The 20524-nt window shown below is 41.0% G+C and overlaps 1 protein-coding gene across 3 annotated transcripts; it reads left to right on the top strand.

Moving 5' to 3' along the window:
• The first annotated feature begins 614 nt into the window (after nt 1-614).
• gaa2 (alpha glucosidase 2) lies at nt 615-13704 on the top strand. 3 transcript variants are annotated; one of them, XM_085458702.1, is made up of 21 exons: nt 615-800; nt 1539-1640; nt 1829-2401; nt 3081-3226; nt 3460-3625; nt 3900-3996; nt 4505-4624; nt 5591-5709; nt 5852-5983; nt 6073-6183; nt 7367-7480; nt 7587-7671; nt 7751-7868; nt 7984-8117; nt 8315-8466; nt 8703-8851; nt 8930-9071; nt 9160-9258; nt 10759-10923; nt 11136-11282; nt 12250-13704. In XM_085458702.1, the coding sequence occupies exons 2-21, from the start codon at nt 1554-1556 to the stop codon at nt 12310-12312; spliced, it is 2919 nt and encodes a 972-aa protein (XP_085314828.1). In that variant the 5' UTR covers nt 615-800; nt 1539-1553; the 3' UTR covers nt 12313-13704. The 3 variants fall into 3 exon arrangements, with proteins under 3 accessions (XP_085314828.1, XP_085314829.1, XP_085314827.1); XM_085458703.1 differs by lacking the exon at nt 615-800 and adding an exon at nt 830-849; XM_085458701.1 differs by lacking the exon at nt 615-800 and adding an exon at nt 1162-1306.
• The last annotated feature ends 6820 nt before the right edge of the window (nt 13705-20524 follow it).

The following is a 20524-nucleotide window of genomic DNA, read 5'->3' as shown; positions in this document are numbered from 1 at the left end:
ATTTATTATTTTTATACTTTGCAAAGCAATTATCCAACACAAAATTCTGTTTACACTATTGTGCATCACAAGTTTCACAAATGAAAATCTGTAAATCATATTTCTCCACCTGAGACTAAAAATGTTTCAAATTGGGACAACCATTTTTCTACTTTTTTTTTCTTCTTCTTAACTGATTTTCCTTTTTTTTCTTTAAATTTTTTTGTTTGTTTGTCTGTCTGATTCCTTGAAATTGGGAACATAATTTGAAATTTTGGGATACCAAGCTGAAATTTTGCAGTAATAACTTGAAATTTTTACTTATGTTTTTTTCAGTCATGATAGATGTTGGTCATCTAATCGCCTTCACATATTGCCACCACTTTCACAGAAGTCCCAGCTGCTCCTAAAGGCAGCACCGCTGAGAGCAAGCGTTCTTCTGACCAGTGTTGGGAAACAAAAAATTACTAACATATGGTCGGTAATTTTTATTTTACCGACCATATATATATATATATATATATATATATATATATATATATCTCAACACGAGATATTTGTTTGTGGAGCATAAAGGCTGTATGCTCAAAGTTTGTTGGAGGGGACTGCGTCAAACGGAAGTTGTTGGAATTACGAGGTATTTTGAAAGCGCCGTAGAGATAAATAAACGCACACCGCGCCGAGCAGGCTGTGGTGGCAGAGGTTATTAACACTACGAAAAATTTAGCTTCGTAACGCGTAATTTAAAGCTAACTTTGGGCTGTATATTGCACCTCTGCGCCTGCAGAGAATAAAGCATATCCGGTTGGACGTCGCTAAAGGTAACACTCCTGTCTGTAAACGTTTGCTAAACTTAAGACTGCTGCTAAAGTAAGCTAACGCTAACGTACGTAACCTTAATGAAAAACAATAGCGTACCACTGTAGCAGGCTAGGGTGAACAGCTGTTTTATCTATTGCTTAACACCTGTAAATAAATCTCGAATGAACTTAGAGGCCGTACGTCTCCTAGGTGAACTTTGACATTCACGTGTATATCTACGCAGTAGCTAGCTAAAGTTAGCCACAAGTTGTTCAGGACCTCTCATTCGTGTGACTGGGAATAACACCGCAGCTTGGATTACGATATTAAAATATAAATTTCATTAAATTCATTTCTTTGTTTATATAAGCTAATATAACTGCAGTTAACGCGTATTTTCCGCATGTGTGACCTTTACTTGAAGGCTAAACTTGCTGCAGTTCAAAATGCAGCATGCCCAGTATATTAGTCACGGAACAGCTGGTGTATGGTGGTATTAGGCACATTAATTGTGACATTTATTACAGTTGAGTAAATGCCTAAATCTTAACCCTAATGCTTAATAAACATTAGACATCGCAGACACTGTAGTTTGTTTGTATATTTTTTTCCATTGTACTCATTGCATTGAAATGGGAGAAACTAAGTTTCACTTCACTGTTTGTCATGCACTTCTTCCAGCAGCTTCACACAAAGGAAATGAATCGTGGCTGCATGTCTCGACTGACTTTGCTCTCCTCTGTCTCTCACTGTCATAGACTCTTATTGCCACAATGGTTTCCTACAAGAAGTTGAATCCTGAAGATGTCCAGTTTTCCAGCGCAGTTTTGTCAGAAGAGCCTGTTCAAGGCGAGGCTTCAGTGAGTTAGCTTGTGTTTATGAATCTGTTTGTCATTTTATAATCCGTAGAGGCTTACAATTTTACGTTTTAGTATATTATCTCTTTCATTAGGATGACTCACAAGAATTAGGATCTTTATGAGGAAAGTCTGTATTTTACTGTATCCAGTGCTGAAACTGGATTTTTACTTCATTCCTGTGTTTCAAGGCGCTGGAGCCAGAGGACGCCTCATTGCTTCAACGTGGACCTTCATGCTCCGTCACCACGGGCCTCCTGGTGATCGGCTGCCTCCTGCTGGTGCTCTGTGGAGCATGGCTACTGGGTGCTGTGTTATGGCTGCACACTCCCAACCAACAGGAGCATAAACCGCCACTGCCGGGCCCAGGACAAACACCGGGCCCCAAAGTGCAAACATCAGCGAACGATACTGCTGCCTCTTTCCGCAGTGAGACATGCAGTCTGATACCAGAGGCGTGGAGGTTTGATTGCTACCCTGAAAGAGGGGTGGTTGTGACCCGAGAGCTGTGCGAGGCAAGGAACTGCTGCTTTATCCCTGCGTCCACCGCTTTCTCCTCTGCCAGTCGCCCGTCAGGGAAAAATGGAATCCCTTGGTGTTTCTATCCTTCAGAGTTCCCTTCGTACTCGCTCGTGTCACTAAATGACACGCTGCTGGGACAGAAAGCTACGCTCGTGAAGGAGGTGAAGACGTATTACCCTGGAGACATCCTCACCATAGAAGTGGAGATGCGTTATGAGACGGACAAGCGGCTGCGTGTCAGGGTGAGTAGAGGTTTCACATTTAGTCATGGAAAACATAGAAGGGCAAAATTTTGGAAACTTACAAGTTGATGAATACATTTTGCTCATGTTCATGTATTAAAGAGCCTTTAAAACTTATAATTCATGCTGCGTTTTTGCACTGATCTTCTGTTTCTGTGTTCATTTTCTTAATTGGAGGAAGCGACAGACCAATAAAAGAATTAGTATTTGGTTTAAATAAAAGGGTATTATATAAAGGCTGTAATTTGGAAATTGGCACGGGCTAAACTGCCTTATAGTCTTAAATAAACATGATTGTTGGACAGCGATAGTTAAGAAACTTTATATGAAATGACTGAGTCACACTGTAAGAAACCTAAATGTGGAAAAAAGATGGGCAGATGGACTTCCAGTGCACACATCTGTTGATTCTTGCTTTGCATATAAAACAAACATGTTGACCTTTGCACTGTGATAATTTTATTGATTAATATTCATGACAATAAAGATAAGAGAAACTACACCTGTCTATTACAGATGTAAGAAAAATTTGCTCTCCTTTGCATTGCATTTTTCATTTCATCAGGTTCAAATCTAATCCTGTAAATTTGCTTGATTAATTAAGTTGTTTTTTTTTTTAATTCTGATAAAATGTTTGTAACAATTACTGTCAGTTAACCACAAATTTTTCTCCATCAAGATCACCGACCCTTCAAGCTCACGCTTTGAAGTTCCCATCTCCGTCCCCACTGTCACCAACAAGACAGAAAGCCCAGATTATATCATCGAGCTCTCAAAGCAACCATTTGGTCTTGTGGTGAAGAGGCGCTCAACAGGAGCAGTACTGTAAGTCTGAGCTGAATGGGACATTCTGAAATGTGAGGAATAAAATATCTGATTCAGAGGGATTTTTTTCCACTTGCGGCTCTGTGTTGTAGGTCTCATTTGGCTTACGTTGAAGAAAAGGGCAGTAGTTAGATTTCCTCATTCATATACATATTGGATACTCTTAACTGTATATATGTATTCAGTTATGAAATAACAGTCTCATTAATGCTTGTCCAAATGTTTCCTGTTAGTCTGAACACCACTGTGGCGCCTCTCTTCTACGCGGATCAGTTCCTCCAGTTCTCCACTTCCCTACCTACGCAGTTCATTTATGGCCTGGGCGAGCATCGCTCCACCTTCCTGCACGATGTCCACTGGAACACGCTCACCATGTGGGCTAGAGATGTGCCTCCAACGGTAACCATCAGTCACAGACACAGCTGCTGTGTGATCCCTCAGATGTTCACGTTAATATAGTTTTTGTCAGTAAAATGATCAGTTAGTTATTCTGTCTGATCATCTTTGATACTTTGCTGCCATGCTCTCACGTTTGCAGTCAGTTCACAAAGCTGTTGCAGGCTGTCTTTGGAGGATGACAGGAGGCTGAATTAATTTTGTTAACTGGCTGGATAAAACTGCAGATTACATGAAATGTATTGTAATATCTTTGCATTCTTCTTCCGTACTGTAGGAGCAGACAAACCTGTATGGGGCTCATCCATTTTACCTGGCAATGGAAGATGGAGGGAACGCACACGGCTTCTTCCTGCTGAACAGCAATGCAATGGGTAAGTCTGTTAGTCACCCTAATACCTTCTGGTTTCACAATGTGCAATAGGTCACATACACAAACACTCAGGAACAGCAGAATAAAATGCTTAAGCTTACAAGTCAAGTTCACATGACAGCAGCTGACTAAGTTAAGCAATTTCATAAAAGCAGAAGTTACAAATGGACTTTCCAGTGTGTGACAATAAACTTCATATCATACTCAGATGTCATATTGATTATTCAGAGCTTTGCCAACACAAACTGTAAAACGATTTGCAATGTACTGAAGTTTTAATAAGATTTCTTTCATTTTGCCATTGAACTAAGTTATGTTGAAAATCACCTTTAGATTATTATACAGACCTCTGTTCTTTTCTGCGTTTGTTTTCTGTGTTGTTCTTTCACAAACTGAAGATGTAGTTTGGAAATGAGAATGATCAGCCTAATATCTTACTCTATTTTCTTCTAAAGTGCACGTTTCTTTTGATGAAAAATGTCTCATCAGTTTCTTATCTGTTTTGTCAGACGTGGCCCTCCAGCCTACCCCGGCCCTTACCTGGCGTACTATTGGTGGGATCCTTGACTTTTACATTTTCCTTGGTCCTGATCCTGGTTCAGTGGTTCAGCAATATGTGGATGTTGTAGGTCAGTAGTAGCACTGTGATGAGATGCACATATATGTAGGCATGTGTACTGCACCCTGATCCATGTTTTCATGGGAGAAAACCTCAAAAATCAGACAACCACCCTTTGAGCAAACACTTGGCAAAAGTGGGAAGGAAAAACTCCCTTTTAAGTGCTCTACTGGGGTGATGCAGTACTATAGTACTATGTCAAGATAAGATGGAGCCTGATTATTCAAGACCTTGTATAGACTTATCACCTCGTGTGATAAGTAGGATTTTAAATTTGAGTTAGGATTTAAAAGGGAGCCAATGAAGAGGAGCCAGTACAGGAGAAATATTCTCTCTTTCTGGTCCCTGTCAGGACTCTTGCTGCAGCATTTTTTGGAACAACTGAAGGCTTTTCAGGGAGCTTTTAGAACAGTCATATGAATGACAGTAGTCCAGCCTAGAAGTAATAAATGCATGAACTAATTTCAGCATCACCCTGAGACAGGATAATTTTAGAGATGTTGCACAAATGGAAGAAAGCAGTCCAACATATTTGTTTAATATGTGCATTGAAGGACATGTCTTGGTCAAAAATGACTCCAAGGTTCCTCACAGTGTTACTGGAGGCCAAAGTAATGCCATCTAGACTAAGAATCTGGTAAGACAGATGATTACTCTGGAAATATCTCACATTATAAGCAGGAAATCGGAGGTCATCCAGGTTTTTATGTCTTCATGACATTACTGTAGTTTAATCAATTGCCGTGTGTTATCTAACTTCATGGATAGATGAAGCTGGTTATGATCTGTATAGCAATGAAAATGTATTCTAGGCCTGAGAGAAGCATGTGAAATGTAAACAAACTGGTCCCAGCATAGAACCCTGTGGAACTCCATTATATAAATAACTCCAGCCTTTTGCCTCTGTCACCTTGAGTTTGTCCTGTTTTTGTTTTGAGAATCGCCGCTTTCTTTTCATCCATCTTTGTTGACACAGGATACCCAGCGATGCCAGTCTACTGGGCCTTAGGGTACCATCTCTGCCGATGGGGCTACGACACGAGTAATTCTACGTGGGAGGTTGTCAAGAGCATGAGGAATTATGGGATACCTCAGGTAATTTCTTTTGTAGTACGTGTCAGTGTTTTTAGTTTTTGTTCTTTTGTAATTAACCCTAAACATATGCATTTCTCTTAAGTAGCTTTAGGATGAGTGAATTCATTTTATTATTAATAATAATGAGTCTGTTTAATCGCAGGATGTCCAATGGAATGACATTGACTACATGGACAAATTTATGGACTTTACATATGAATCAAAAAAGTTTGACACACTACCTGAACTGGTCAGGGACCTACATGCTCATAACCAACGCTACGTCATGATCCTGGTATGCAAACACACGTGTACTTGGTCTCATGTGTTTTGTGTCTGCTTTGGCATGTGAGTGTTTAAGTGAGTCGTTTATTAATCCTTCAGGACCCGGGTATCAGCAGCACACAACCCGAGGGCTCATACTGGCCCTTCGATGAAGGTGTAAAGAGAGGAGTTTTTATTAAAGATGCTGAAGGGAAAACACTTATTGGGAAGGTGAGACATGAAGCCACACAACCACATTAACTGAGCCATGTTCTGTGACGCAGGATTAATGAGTTAGGGAAACATGTTGAGCCTAGAGCCTGTATATGATGGTGCTGGGCTTTCTTGTTCCAGAGTAGATTTAAGTATTTGTGAGCCCCACTTTTTCATTGATTCTTTTGCTGATGAAATAATCAAAGTGCACAGTAGATACTTAGCAGAGATGTTCGTTGTTGTGCATCTTGTTTCACAGGAATTTTAAGCATAAATATGCCTGGGCCTAATCTGCTGCTAAGTCAGTATTGCTGCTATTAAGATGTTTTTATTGGTATTTATCACAGAGAATATTCATTCCTTCATTATGGAGGCCATGTCAGACCTGAATACACTTATCTAATGTTAATATTGAGAGTGCACCCAGGGGTAAAATAAATACTTTCACTGATGAATTTACAGGATTAACAGTTTTCTGCAACATTCCCCTCTTCTCTACTTTGATGTACCTGTGTTGTGTTTTGCTGTAATAAGTCTTTACATCCTTTATCTCTCCTGCTGTTTCTCTTGACTGATTGGGCAGAACTTAATTGGTTCATTTTGTGCAGAAGATGCAAATAATGCATCAGAAGCCTGCTTTTATTTTAGCATGCGCAGAGACCCCGGGCTTTCTTTGAAAGCTGCTAACTATCATTGTGATACCTGCTGTCTCAAATCAAATCCCCAATCAAAGAAAGCAGAGTTACACTGAACCAGCTTCTTACTCCACCAGTTCTTCGATCACTTAAACCCATGTAGACGTCACTGATTCAGAGGTTTTAATAGAAGTGTTCAGTGTCCTGACACAGAATGTGAGAATCCATAAACGTTCTGTCTTGAGCATGGAAAGCGACCTACTCCTGACCAGGTTATGTTAAACATAAGTTACCATGGCGATTTAGCAAGACAAAAAGAGAGCCCCGTTCATGTACCAGAAAACTCTGACTTTAGGCTCATCACAGCTCACTCACTCATTAATCTGGGCGGTACTACAGTAGCTACAGTATAGCTGAAAGCTTTTGAAAGTTCTCCAGCTTCATTAGCTCTACGTAATTCAGCTGGACCGGTTCTTAAGTGCAGCCAGGCGAGCCCAATAATAAATGAACATGGTTTTGAATGTTAAGCATGAATTTAAACTAAAATTCTTTCTTCCCGTTTCCAGGTGTGGCCTGGTCTCACGGCATATCCAGATTTCTCTGATGAAGTGACACATGAATGGTGGTATGACAACCTACAGATGTTCCACGATAAGGTGGCGTTTGATGGATTATGGATTGTAAGTATGAGAACAGTGCAGGCTGTTAAATAAGTAATCACTGACTCCTGCCTAGATGTCTCCTTATGATTATTTAAAGATCTGACAACACTTCACTTGGTTTTAGGACATGAATGAGCCATCAAACTTCCTGGATGGATCGACCAGTGGCTGCCCAACAAACAATCTTGAAAACCCTCCTTACACTCCAGGTAGGAGATTGGATCTACAACAGAGATCACACTACAAACATACAATACATTTGGGTTTCATGGGGTCTTCTGCTTTCAGGTGTACTGGGAGGTTTGCTGAGAGCCAAAACCTTGTGTGCCACCGCGCAGCAGAAGCAGTCCATACATTACAACATGCACAGTCTGTATGGACTGATGGAAGCTAAAGCCTCTGCAAGGTTTGATGCTCTCAATACTCGGATGTACACACGCAACGGAAATAAAACACTACAATACTTCTTCATTACACACTTTGTCTTGTTGTTTTCACTTCCTCTCTGTCCCCGTGTTCAGCGCTCTGAAGCGAATTGTGGCAAAGAGACCTTTCGTGATCTCTCGCTCCACCTTCCCCAGTCAGGGCATGTACTCTGGTCACTGGCTTGGAGACAACAGGAGTCAGTGGAAAGACCTTTACACTTCTATAGCAGGTCAGAAGTTCAGCAGATACAGATCATACACACTGATGCATAAACGACGACACTGTGGCTGATCTGTTGTCGTAAAACTGCTTATTTGAATTCTTGGATAATCTCTTCTATTATTTATCATTTTGGATTTGAGGATGTTTCGTGTGAAATTGTCCGTCTCATCGTTGGATATTTAACTCCCATTTCCTTCTGTGCAGGTATGCTGACCTTTAACCTTTTGGGCATCCCGCTGGTAGGAGCAGATGTCTGCGGCTTCAGCGAGGAGACGCAGGAGGAATTGTGCGTCCGCTGGACTCAGCTGGGAGCTTTCTATCCGTTCACACGAAACCACAACGCCATCAGCATGAAGGTAAGAGTGTCCTCTTCAGTTTATCACTTACAGGTTTAGCTGTGCTTCTGAAAATTATACTTATTTGTTTATTTATAGTTTCGTGATGACACCTGAAACTTTTACATCAGTGTTTGTTTTGTAGCTTGAGACGTCATTTGGAGAATCTAAACATGTAACTGCATGTCTACTAATGGATTCATTTTTCTATTTTGCATCTCCTACTGTGTGTGGGGCTTATTTTTGTGGTTTTACAGCCTCAAGACCCGACAGCTTTCAGCCCGCTTGCTCGCACAGCCATGAAGGAGGCTCTGCTGCTGCGCTACTCTCTCTTCCCTGTTCTCTACACTCTCTTCCATCACGCGCATGTGCACGGACACACAGTGGCTCGACCAATAATGTTCGAGTGAGTAGGAATCCTAAAAGCACAGATTTTCATGTATTCCGTGTGTTTCCGGGGTGCATAACTTTACGTACTCAAAAGGTTTCCCAAAGACGTGAAAGCCTACGGCATCGACAAGCAGTTCATGTGGGGGAAGAGTTTGTTGGTGACACCAGTGTTGGATCCTGGAGTGGACTACGTGGATGGTTACTTCCCTGAGGGACTGTGGTACGACTATTACACGGTGAGACTCTGTGAGCGATAGTGCGAGGACAGAGCGTATGGTGACTTGATCAGAGTGCTTATATCATGTGTGTTCCTTTACTTCCCAGGGCGACTGTGTGACCAGTAAGGGCGAAGAGCTTGGACTCCATGCGCCTCTAGATAAGATCAACCTGCATTTGCGTGAGGGCTCCATTATACCAACACAGGTAAAAGGTTTTTCAGCTAAAACGGTCCTGTTACAATGCTGGATGCTCAAATTAACCATGGGCAGACTTTTAAATAGTACAGTCAGAATATGTGGCTGTAATCCCTGTAAACCTAAGGGCATCTTACACTGCAGTTTGTTTACTCGAACCAAAATCTGTCATAAAAAAAAAAAAAACGTGAGAATGTTCAGTCTGCTGATTGGCCAAGTGCATCTGAGGCGGGAGCAACAACAGTAAACAAAGGAAGTGTTCTGTGTTCTGGATGAGTAGAGAACATGGAGAATTTATGCTCATTTTACAGCTACTTGATTGGCCGTACTGACCTTCACATATGTATGGTACTCTCCCAGATCCCAGAATGCAAAGCATGACAGAGTGGGTACAGGAGCTGCTGTAGCCTAAACTTGCAGCGTGCACCTGCTAGTTTGTTCGGATAGAAGTTGGATCCTGTTCACACCATAAACAATCCACTCTGCAGTAGCACTCAGCAGTAAAAGTGGCAAAGTGTAAGAGAACAAGGTGAAAGCTTTGCCTTTAACTCCAATATTATTATTTTTGCAATGAAATTTAGAACAAGTTTACCAAAGTTTGAAGGAAATTTAGGCTAAAATGGGACTTTTCACGCTGAAGCACTCAACTTTGCTTCACATTACCTTGGCCGAGGTGAGAATGCAAATGTCTGACTCAGACTGAACATCAAACGGTCTTTAACCTGCCAGCCGGTCAGTAAACCTTGTGTAGCAAGCAGCACAGACCATACTGCACTGTGTAAGGGGGAGGCAGCCCTACCTCGTCAGCTTTCTCGTCGAAACCCCACAGAGCGTTTCCAGAAGTGTCAGCGTGTCTGAAACAGACAATCTCCCGTTGTGTGCTAGATATGAAGGGAAAGCACATGCATATCTACACTTGTCGCCGATATCTATCAGTGCATATCTGGCAGGGGTGTCCAACTCCAGGCCTCGAGGGCCGGTGTCCTGCAGGTTTTAGATGTGTCCTTGATCCAACACAGCTGATTTAAATGGCTAAATTAGCTCCTCAACATGTCCTGAAGTTCTCCAGAGGCCTGGTAACGAACTAATCATTTGATTCAGGTGTGTTGACTCAGGGTGAGATCTAAAACCTGCAGGAAACCGGCTCTCGAGGCCTGGAGTTGGACAGCCCTGATACATGGTTTATTGGATTTTATTATTTGAACCTTTTGAAACCTCTGCATCTCAAACATAAAAATATAACATTTAATCCAAACACATTCAGATGTAATTCACACAAATTACGCCAAAAAATTTTGTTAAATTTTTTTTGTGCTATAAACGATGATATCTGTGGCTCCATATGCTACCTCCTTGTGTTGGACTTTTGCCTTTTAAAATAACAAACAAACTCTAAGTCTGTGCTGAAAACTGAAGAATGCTGAAAACCGTGTGTCTGTGTGTGTGTGTGTGTGTGTGTGTCTTCCACTTGATTCACATTCATGTTTTCTCTCTGTGCATGTTTGAACAGGCGCCCAACCTGACCCTGTGGGTAAGCACCGGTCAGCCTCTCCACCTCGTCTCAGCTCTCTCTCAAGATGGTTCAGCCAGTGGAGATCTGTTCTGGGATGATGGAGAGACCATCGACACCTACGAGACCAACCAGTACGCCTACATCATCTTCAGCATTGCTCAGGTGCTCACCTTCATCTATTTTGTAGAGTACAGTAATCTACCCTGCGTGTTTGCTCCTGTTTGCTCCAGCCTACTTTATCTGACTTCACACATCATGCCGCTGCTCGTGTAGATGAACTGTGTCTGGACCTGTCTAATTTAGCTGTTTTCAGAGAATCTCACCCGTGTTGTTGAAAAATGGTTTGAGCTTTTTTTTATTACCTTATTTTGTAGAACACAATGACATCCCAGGTGCTCTCTAACCACATCGAGGCGTCATACATCACTGTGGAGTCGGCCTCCTTCTATGGTGTGACGGAGAAGCCGAGCAGAGTGTTGGTGAACTCCCAAGATGCACCGTTTACCTACAGAAACAACCAGGTGAGGTTCTGAGTTATGTGGGGTCTTTTTTGTTTTTAGGTTTGGAAAAAGAAAACGGTGACACATCATAAAAAAAACTTAAAAAGACTGACAGGGCAAACAGAGAAGTGCACATGGTGAATCAAGCCTGCAGAGCATCACAATTATGTCAACAGAGAGAAGAAGCGAGTCTGAAATCAGTTTCTCATGACAGCGACCTTTCTCAGTTTAACAGACTCCACAGCTGGAGACAACCACATCAGCAGCACAACAGAGAACTCAAGTATCTACTGGGTTTTCCCACCTTTGCAAAAGAGACACCCCCCCCCAAAAAAAAAACAAAAAAAAACAAAACAAAAACCTGGTACCTTTGGTTTTTACCGAAAGATGCTTCCTTGTTAAAGCTGCTAGGTTTCATAAATCAGCCTTGTTTCAGTTTCTAACACAGGATGAAACTGTACCCAGTATTTCCATCTTTTTCCTCTTCCTTTATTTTCAATTAAAAATATTTTTAAATTAATTTGATTGTTACTTTACACGTTTGTCACACAGTGTGTACTGTGAAAGCTGTCATTTTTTTTGCATTTGGGCATTAAATAATTAATTTGATCAGTTATTTCGAGAAATGCAAAACTTTATGATATTAGTCCAGCACAGAAAAACTGGCAGCAACATGTATTTAAGGTATGAAATGTAAATGTGGTTATCTTAGTTTTATATTATAGAATTTTCTGATGGCATTGTTATAGATGGACAAAAAGCAGTGATTTAAAAAAAAAAAAGATCAATAATATTATTGAATAAGTCTTGAATAAAATATCAAATTAGTAGATTTTAGATTTAAAACCCTGTATTACTTGTGCTCATGAAGCCATGTGTTATTGCCATGGTGTTCTGTAGCTTTAATGCAGACAGCAGGTAGTGTTGGCTTTGGTTTCACATGAAGATATTCTCCAAACAGTAATGATGCTTTCCTTCCTCTCTGCAGGTGTTAACAGTCGCTGATCTGGGTCTCAGCCTGAGTCAGAACTTCACCATCAGCTGGATGTAAGCAGCTGTGAAGCCACAAGCTTGCACAGCGCACCATCTCCAAGAATAAGAACAGCCATTTCTTTCAAATTATTTTGGCTCTTGACTCAAAGACACTCTATGCGAAATAGGGATGTCGGGTAATTTACTTCATTGATGGTCGTCGCCCTTTAAAGAGCAGTATTTCACTTAACTCTTCAAACCTTTCCCTGGGATATGCCTGTATAGCTCTGCAGCAAGCGTAGAAATGAAATCACTGGGGCTCAACATTTTCACCATTCAGATGTCCTTGTCAGTGTTTCCACATCTGCATTGGGTGTCTTGCTCGTAGGCTTCGTAAGGGAGGGATTCACTTAAAAAAGATCACAGCTGCTGACGTCAATGCAAACGCGCTTGAATACAAAGGTTGCGTGAATGTTAAGAGTTTATACCCGATGATTAGGAATAAAGAGCCAAAGCAAAGTGTCCGTCAGTTAGGAGTGAAATTTAAGGTACTCAGGAGCGAGGGGGTCATATTGTAGTGTTAATATCATCCTAATGCAGGCTTTGCACAATTAGTCAAAATCGCCTTCCTGTGCTCGGCATGCTTTGAAAAGCTTGTCATCACTGACCAATAGCAGTTTAGACGCAGCTTTAATGTCTTTGGAAGACCACTCTCTTTGTGTGTATCTGATTTATATTATAGTTTGGTCTGGGTAGTCTATACTAAGTTAATGTAATCAACACTGCATTTTTAATTTTACTTTTGTTCCCTTTTTTAAGTCCTCGTGAGCAGAAAAATGACGTGCAATAAATGAGTGAGATAAAATTAGCTTCCTTAAAATGTGACAGCATAGTTCATCATGTAGTTTGTTCCATGTGCTTGAAAGTTGTTTACAGTCTGTTTTGCACTAATTAGTACTGCAATATAGGACAGGTGGGTGTGCCTTATGATTCCTTTTCTTCTTTTTCTTTGTTTTTAAGCATCTCTGCTTTATAACGTCAGCCCCTTTTCAACGCTGAAGACCATATTACTGTTAAACACAAGAAGGACTTTGCTGATTACAAGTGTTGTACAATCATTTTACTGTGACTCGTCACTCTGACAGAGCAGAATACAAATGAAAGCTAAAACTTGTTTTCCTTGTTTTTAGATCAGCACTGTTCATTTCTGCCTAAATTTGAAATTGATTTAGTACATTTGCCGTGAATTAGTATTTCTCACGGATTCTTGTAGACAACACTGGAAAAGAATATGCTGACAACGACATGAATGCGTGTTCGTGTGATGTACTCATACTTCAAGTGTCACCGACAGTTTGCAGTATTTTATTTTGAAGGTATTATAAATTTTATGTGCTCAAATTGAATTTCAGTTTGACTTTTATTTGAGTGTAACATCAGACAATAAAACATTTCAAAATAAAGAGACTTCCTGTTTTATTTGTTTGTGTTTTAACTTGATGTACAGTTTTGAGGCCTTCTCTTATAAAGTAGTGAACAGATGTTTTTTGTATTGCTTCTTGAAGTGCTGAAGTAAACTCGCCAGCAGAGGGCACGGTCTCCCAATGACCAGGACAGGACTAAGCAAAGTACATCCTATGTTCAGTAGGTTGTAGAATCACATTCAACAGCAAGAACTTGAAGTAATCAGTTTCTCTGTAACTTTATCAGTCTCGCGTCATGTTGGAGGAATGCTGTCCCACTCGTTGCAGTGTTACTTCATTTCTTTGAGATATGTGGACATTGGTTTATGCACAACTCTCACAGCATTGGAGTCAGCTGAGGTATTTGGCTGAATCATTGAAACACCTTCATCCTTCTGTTTCTCACCTGTCCTGTTGCAGATTTGCTGCTGTCATCAGGATCATTATCCTGTTGCATGACCTAATTTTGGCCAAGCTTCGATTGTCAGATAGACGACCTCACATTTGACTCTAAAGTCCTTTGGTATACAGAGGAATTCAAGGTCAACTCAATGACTGTTAGCTGCCCAGGTCCTGTGTCTGCAGAAGAAGCCCAAATCATCACCCCTCCACCACCATGCATCACACTTGTTCTAAAGTTTTGTTTTTCAGCAACTCTGTTGCTGTACACTAAAGCCAAAAATCTCTACTTTGGTCTTGCATGTCCAAAGAAATTTGCTCCAGAGGTTTTTCTGTTTGTTCAGACACAATTTGGCAAACCTAAGCTGTGCTGCCATCTTCTGACTTCTAAATAAGTCACACTTGTTCAAACCTTTTCCTGATTTAACTATCATGAAGTTTAACATTTAGCATGCTAACTGAGGCCTGTAGATTCTGATATAACAGAGTAGCTCTTGGGTGTTTTGCAGCTTCACTGAAGGTTGCACAATTGTGCATCTGCCAGAGAATCTGCTTTTATAAAGGTACTCACACTTGCTGATGATCACCTTATCAAGTGCATTTGATCAGCACCACCTGGCTGCTACTTACCACCTTAATTATTATGGAAGCAGTAAAGGTGTGCTTATAAGGGACTACAGAGTCCTGTGGAGTCCTTTTCTTCCACATGACTGTAACTGTGTAATTGCCACTCTGGCAACAGAGGATGTTTCTGACACACTTTGTAACATGAGAAGAAAATAATACATTCTCACCCCTCAAAACCTCACCGGGAGTAGCACTTTATCACTAGCAAATGTTCAGTAAGAGTCATTGCACATTGAAATATTTCTTATCAGGAAATGACAATTGTTCTTAACTGAAACTGTGAGCTGTACGGTTAATGTTTACCTTATACTTATTCATAGTTTGAGTGTAGCTATAAACAAGGTTGAGATCTGTGTATGTGTGTTTGTTCAAATTATAAGGCCACTCTCCTGTTCCTCCTCTTATTTTCTCATCCTGCTGCTCTGCTTTTTCCATCTCTTTCTCTGTAATGCTGTTTCCCTTTAAAACCCTCATTGCATCTACAGACTAGACTAGACTCTCCACTCTATGAAAGTCAGAAGTTATTTAGATAACAGTCTCAGGATGTCCGTCATTAAGATACCGGGGTCATCTGAGGACTCTTATAAATCATTTTGACTCTTAAGAGTTGCATGTTCTAGTACGTGTTTCTCACCATAACAAACTAACTGGAAAACATCATGGAAAAGGAGCCCTGACGCTACGCCAGACCTTTGACCGGATCTCTGAGTCATGACAGTAAACTATTGCTTCGTTGTACCAACAAAAGCTCCAGAAAGTGAAAGTAACAATTGCATGCTGAAATTGTCCTCCATTGCTGATAAACTAGGCTTGCAATAGATGTGTTTTTATTGGCTGTGTGGAAATGTTCACAGGCTAACTGTTTCCAGATGGGACTTTGAGGAGAGCACATATATCATTCAGCAAAAGGGGGAGGAGAGAGAGCTCAGAGAAAGAGCAGCAGGGGTCTGTCAAAAGCATTCAGCTCTACTGACGAGGGCATTTCCTGTCTGGATTTGGGAGGATTAGGCATCCATGCGTAGGGGGGTGTTTGTATGCTTTGCATGTGGAGAGTGGGACCAACACACAAGACTTTTTGTGGGATTCTTGTCCGTGTTTGATGTGTGCAACTTTGCTTGTAGGGCAAACAGTGATTTAGTGTCAGTTGTCTGAGGAAGAAACTTGGAGCTGCTAGATTGTGTTCCAGTCGGGCTTTTCTGAATTTCTGCTTTGTCACATTAAAGTTTTGCTGTATGCTACATAAAGCAGAAACTGAATTTAAAATAAACTAGCAGTGTTACTGAGAAGGCCTTGTTGCGTATAAAAAAAAAAGGAAGAAAAATCTGGAAAGTCATAAAAAGAAGTTAAATGCAGCTTCATTGTTCACTTCGAACGTTCCTTTGCAGCTTGCGGGAGATATTTTTAACAGTAAGAGTTGCTGACATGGGACAGAGACAACACCAAGCTCTTTTTTTTTACTGCACTTGCATTTGTTTCCAAGACACTTGACCCGTTGCCTACTGGTGGTGGTCAGAGGGTGGCTGTGGCTGCAATGTAGCTTGCCATCACCAGTGTGTGAATGGGTGGATGACTGAATGTGTAAAGCGCTTTGGGGTCCTTAGGGACTAGTAAAGCGCTATACAAATACAGGCCATTTACCATTTTTACCATATTTCTGTTCACTCTACAATGCTGGCTATTATGTGAAGTCTTGATTTTTGACCTGACTCTAAAGATTGTACAGGTTTCTGTGCAGTTTGTTTTCAGCAATGAAAAATCAGAAAAAAGAGGAAAGAAAGTCACACATGGACGAGCCTCTGTGCTGTTTAGTATGTCAAAAATGTTGCATGTTAATGCTTCACTCACCTGACTTTCCTGAAAAGGAAAGTAGATTAAATTAGTAGATTTTGACTGATGGTAGACGTGTATTGAGCTAAATCTGACCTGGTGGTGCTATGAAGGCACCGTGTTTCACACACAGACACATTAAAGTTGGATGTGTAGTATGGTAGGTCTGAAAAGTGAAGCCTTAAACTTGCATTCTTTTGGTTTGCCAGCATATGGTTGCAAAAATTCTTTGGGTTGTACTGAGGTTTTGCAAAAACATGGCATTTTGTGGTGGTATGGATCAAGCCAGTACAGCCTCAGACACACCGGCCTAGAGACTGGTCTGCAACCACTGCTTGTGAGGGAAAATGAGTATTCCCTGACTGTTTGCTGGAGGTTGATGGCAGTCACTAGAGAAATGACTGATAAACTTCCAGTTACACAGGTCTACAGACCAGTAATGGATCACCCCCTGACAACTACCTGTTGATAAGAAAAATGTGTTTGCTAAATAGTCAGCATAAATTTCCCTATTTTTGCTGTCGGTTGAAGTGTGTATAGAAGTGACGAACACTACAACTACTCCATGAGTTGTAGTGTAAAATACTACGCACAACAGAAATGGGCACCTTTTGGCTTTACAGTAAAATTTGAACTTTTTGAAAGATCCCTGCTGTAGCCCTGAGGTGCAGCGTTTACTTTGAAGGCTACCATTCTACATTTCTGTCTTGCTCCGAAACTTTTCAAGATTTACTTCTGCTCAGCTAGTAGTTAACAAGCCTTTGTAGACAAACATGGAAACTGCATTCAGCCGTGTCAGTCAGCTTGCAGCCAAAGCTATCGCAGTGAGGTTTTTGGTGCAGCACCTCCTTCACAACTGGTTTCACACAGCCAGAGCCAGCAACTTGCCAACCTTTCCAGTCTTGGAAAATACGCTTTTCCCAAGGAACCAGTGGTTTGGTATCATGTCCAACATGGCTAACAACTCTTGTAGTCTTCAGGAGAAGTTTAAGGAAAAAGGGAATTGGCTTTCTTGCTCTTTGTCCATGGTAAACACTTTCCATGGGCTCAGTCACTAGTTTGCTTGTGGATGCATTCATGGTATCGCGTGAGAGTCCCTCTGATGCACTGCAAGATATTTCAATCAAAACCAGGAATGTGAATCTTGTGCTGGCAGCAGATAAAAGTTTATTCTCCAAAATATCACCAGAAACGTATGTGAAAGTTAGGGCTGCTCCAAGTATTCTGCAGGTTGTTGTTGTTACTCAGGGGCTGTCAGTTTCAGGAGAAAAAAAAACCTATTTGACCTCAAACAGAGAGAGGAAAAAGATGATTCAACACACATGGAGTACATACAGCTGACTTCCCAGAAAATCCTCTTCATGGGAAATAGTAAGCCAAACTAGGGGTGGCTGTAGCTCAGGAGGTAGAGCAGGTCATGTGCTGATCGGAAGGTTGGTGGTTTGATCCCCGGCTCCCCCAGTCTGCATACCAAATATCCTCAGGCAAGATGCTGACTTCCCAAGTTGCTCTCTGATGCATCCAGCACTGAAAACCATAGAAAACAGTGCTTACGTGAATGTGGCATGTTGTATAAAGTGCTTTGAGTGCTCCAGGAGAGTGGAAAGACGCTATATAAGAATCAGTCCATTTACCAATTAACCAAAGCAGTAGTCAAGAAAATGAAAGTTTGGTTCAACACAAATTGTAAGTGTAAGAATATAACCCTTTTTTAAATGTTAAGTTATGCCAATGAATGTCTGAGACATGTTCAGAGGTGCATTATGCTTTACAACTAAAAACCACAGTTTCACTATCCTTTTCTGGTTGGAGGGTGAAAGCTAAACATGTCATCTCCAAGAGATGTGCTTCTACATCACTGCTAGAGGGTGGAAAAAACCCCACATTCACAGCTTAGAGTCATCAAAGTAAGGCGTTAATCATTACCTTTTTTTTTTACCTCTATTTTTGGTTTCCACCAGTTGTTCAAGACAAAAACCAGCTCGTAAAAGCTCCTCTGCCACTGAAAATAATGCTCATATAAAAACCGTGACCTGAATCATGAATGAAACACAATGAACCAAATCAGAGAGAGCTCGGAGGAACTACCGCATTCAGCAATAACTATGTTTGAGAGTTAAGGTTCAGATGTGAATGTATACAGCAACGCCTATGAGAATCTGAACACCAGCGACTGGAAAATGAGACAGAGGTGAGATTTTTTTTAATCTTGTGCACACAAGTTAGGAGCTCTGCATCTGTAGATTGAACAAACTCAGATTTTAAGGGTTTGTTAAAATGCTCCAAATACAGACAAAACCAAGGTTATTTTACTCTGCTTGAAAATCTCAGTGACAGTTTAATATGTGGTGTCTAACCAGCTGCTTACTCTGGATGTCATTACTTTGTGCCCCTGTAACATTGCAGGGAACCTGGCAGTGATTTGGAGTAAACATGCTCATTAAAGAAGTGTGTAGGTGTGCCTTCTTTCATCTTCAACATTGCTAAAATTAGAAACATCCTGTGTCAGAGTGATGCTGAAAATCTAGTTCATGCATTTGTTACTTCTAGGCCGGACTGTTGTAACGATTTATTATCCGGATGTTCCAAAAACTCCTTGGATTCATGAGACAGACACCCTGTCTATTATTAAAATTAGTCTTGAAAGTTCTATTTTGGCATGTAGAGCTGGATCAGCTGATCCTGAGCCATCCCTTAGTTATGCTGCTGGTGCGCTTCCCTTGATGGACTCAGCATTTCTTGGCCACACCCACATTTTCCACACATCACGTGGCTACATGCCATTACTGCATGCCATACACTTTATTTTAGACTCTGCTTTTGTTTCTTTGTTCTCTTCTCTGCCCCCTCCCGGAGCCTGGTTCTGCTGGAGGTTTCTTCCTGTTAAAAGGGAGTTTTTCCTTCCCACTCTCAACTATTGTGAACTGATGCAATGAAAAAAAGAATTGAAATGCAGATCAAATTTGGGTAAAACAGAACAGAGACAGTGGGAAACTGTTCTTTTAAAACTCTCTCTCTCACACACAATATAGGAAATCATGTCAGCAGAAAAAAGATAATCATATTTGCCTTGGATGCATAAGCCAGAGAAGACACAAAGGAGCTCCTGACCTCAGGAAGTCACAGACTTACTCTGAGTGCTGGGCCCAAGCCAAGATACACGAGAGGATTGTAGCAGGAAGGGCATTCAGTGTAAAATCTATGCCAAATCCAAACATGTGGATCCATCCATCCACAGTGGTGACCCTTTAGACAGCAGTGGAAAGTACCTTTAATACCAGCAGATACAGGTTATACTGCTTTTGTTTTTAACAGAAACTTGTATCTTATGATCAGGTATTGCTGCCTCTATCATTTTTTCTCTGCATCTAATTTAACTGAATTCTTTTAAGAAGCCTGGCAGAAAGGTGGGTGAAAATGGATCCTTGCACGTTTGAATGAGTAAACCCAGCCCTCTGTTCTTTTGTCTTACCCTGCTGGATTTTGCAGGTGTCAGGTAACTCAGTGAAGAGACTACACCCCTCTCCTTCAACACACCCAGCAGACAGAACAAGACCGGGCAAGCTGACTTACACAAGAATAAGCCACACCTAGCTTTCACTCTTTATCCCCTTATAACTAAAATAGCTCATTACAGACATTAGGTACATACTGGGGCATGTGTTCCTGTTGTTAGGTGGGATGTGGGTACTTATAGATTTTTGTTTGTTAAGCTCAGGGTGGAAATCCTTCAAATAGCTGCAAGTCCCCAGTAATGTTTCTGGGTATCTGTGGGAGTCTAATGACCTGAGGTCACATTTATATTACATACTTAACACACGCAAAATTACACATGATGGTTTTCTCTTTGTGGTTTCTACGTCTTCTCTGGAACAGCACTTAGGGAAGTAAGTAGAGGGCTACTTTTCTCTTTGTATAAATTTGGATTTATGACTTGGCTTTATAGCAGACAGGCAAACACAGACAGATGCAATA

The sequence above is a fragment of the Copadichromis virginalis genome, linkage group LG6 (genome assembly GCF_057382275.1).
Source record: "Copadichromis virginalis isolate Kocher_CV1m ecotype Utaka linkage group LG6, C_Virginalis_male_GT1.1, whole genome shotgun sequence".
In the NCBI taxonomy this organism is placed as follows: Eukaryota; Metazoa; Chordata; class Actinopteri; order Cichliformes; family Cichlidae; genus Copadichromis; species Copadichromis virginalis.
This window is presented reverse-complemented; position numbering and strand designations above follow the sequence as displayed.

Bases quoted from the DNA above. Each gene is read 5' to 3' on its own strand.
- gaa2 (XM_085458701.1), top strand. From the start codon at position 1,268: ATGGTGGTATTAGGCACATTAATTGTGACATTTATTACA. The intron at 1,641-1,828 runs GTGAGTTAGCTT...CTGTGTTTCAAG, and splicing joins CTGTTCAAGGCGAGGCTTCA to GCGCTGGAGCCAGAGGACGC. The intron at 11,283-12,249 runs GTGAGGTTCTGA...TCCTCTCTGCAG, and splicing joins TTACCTACAGAAACAACCAG to GTGTTAACAGTCGCTGATCT.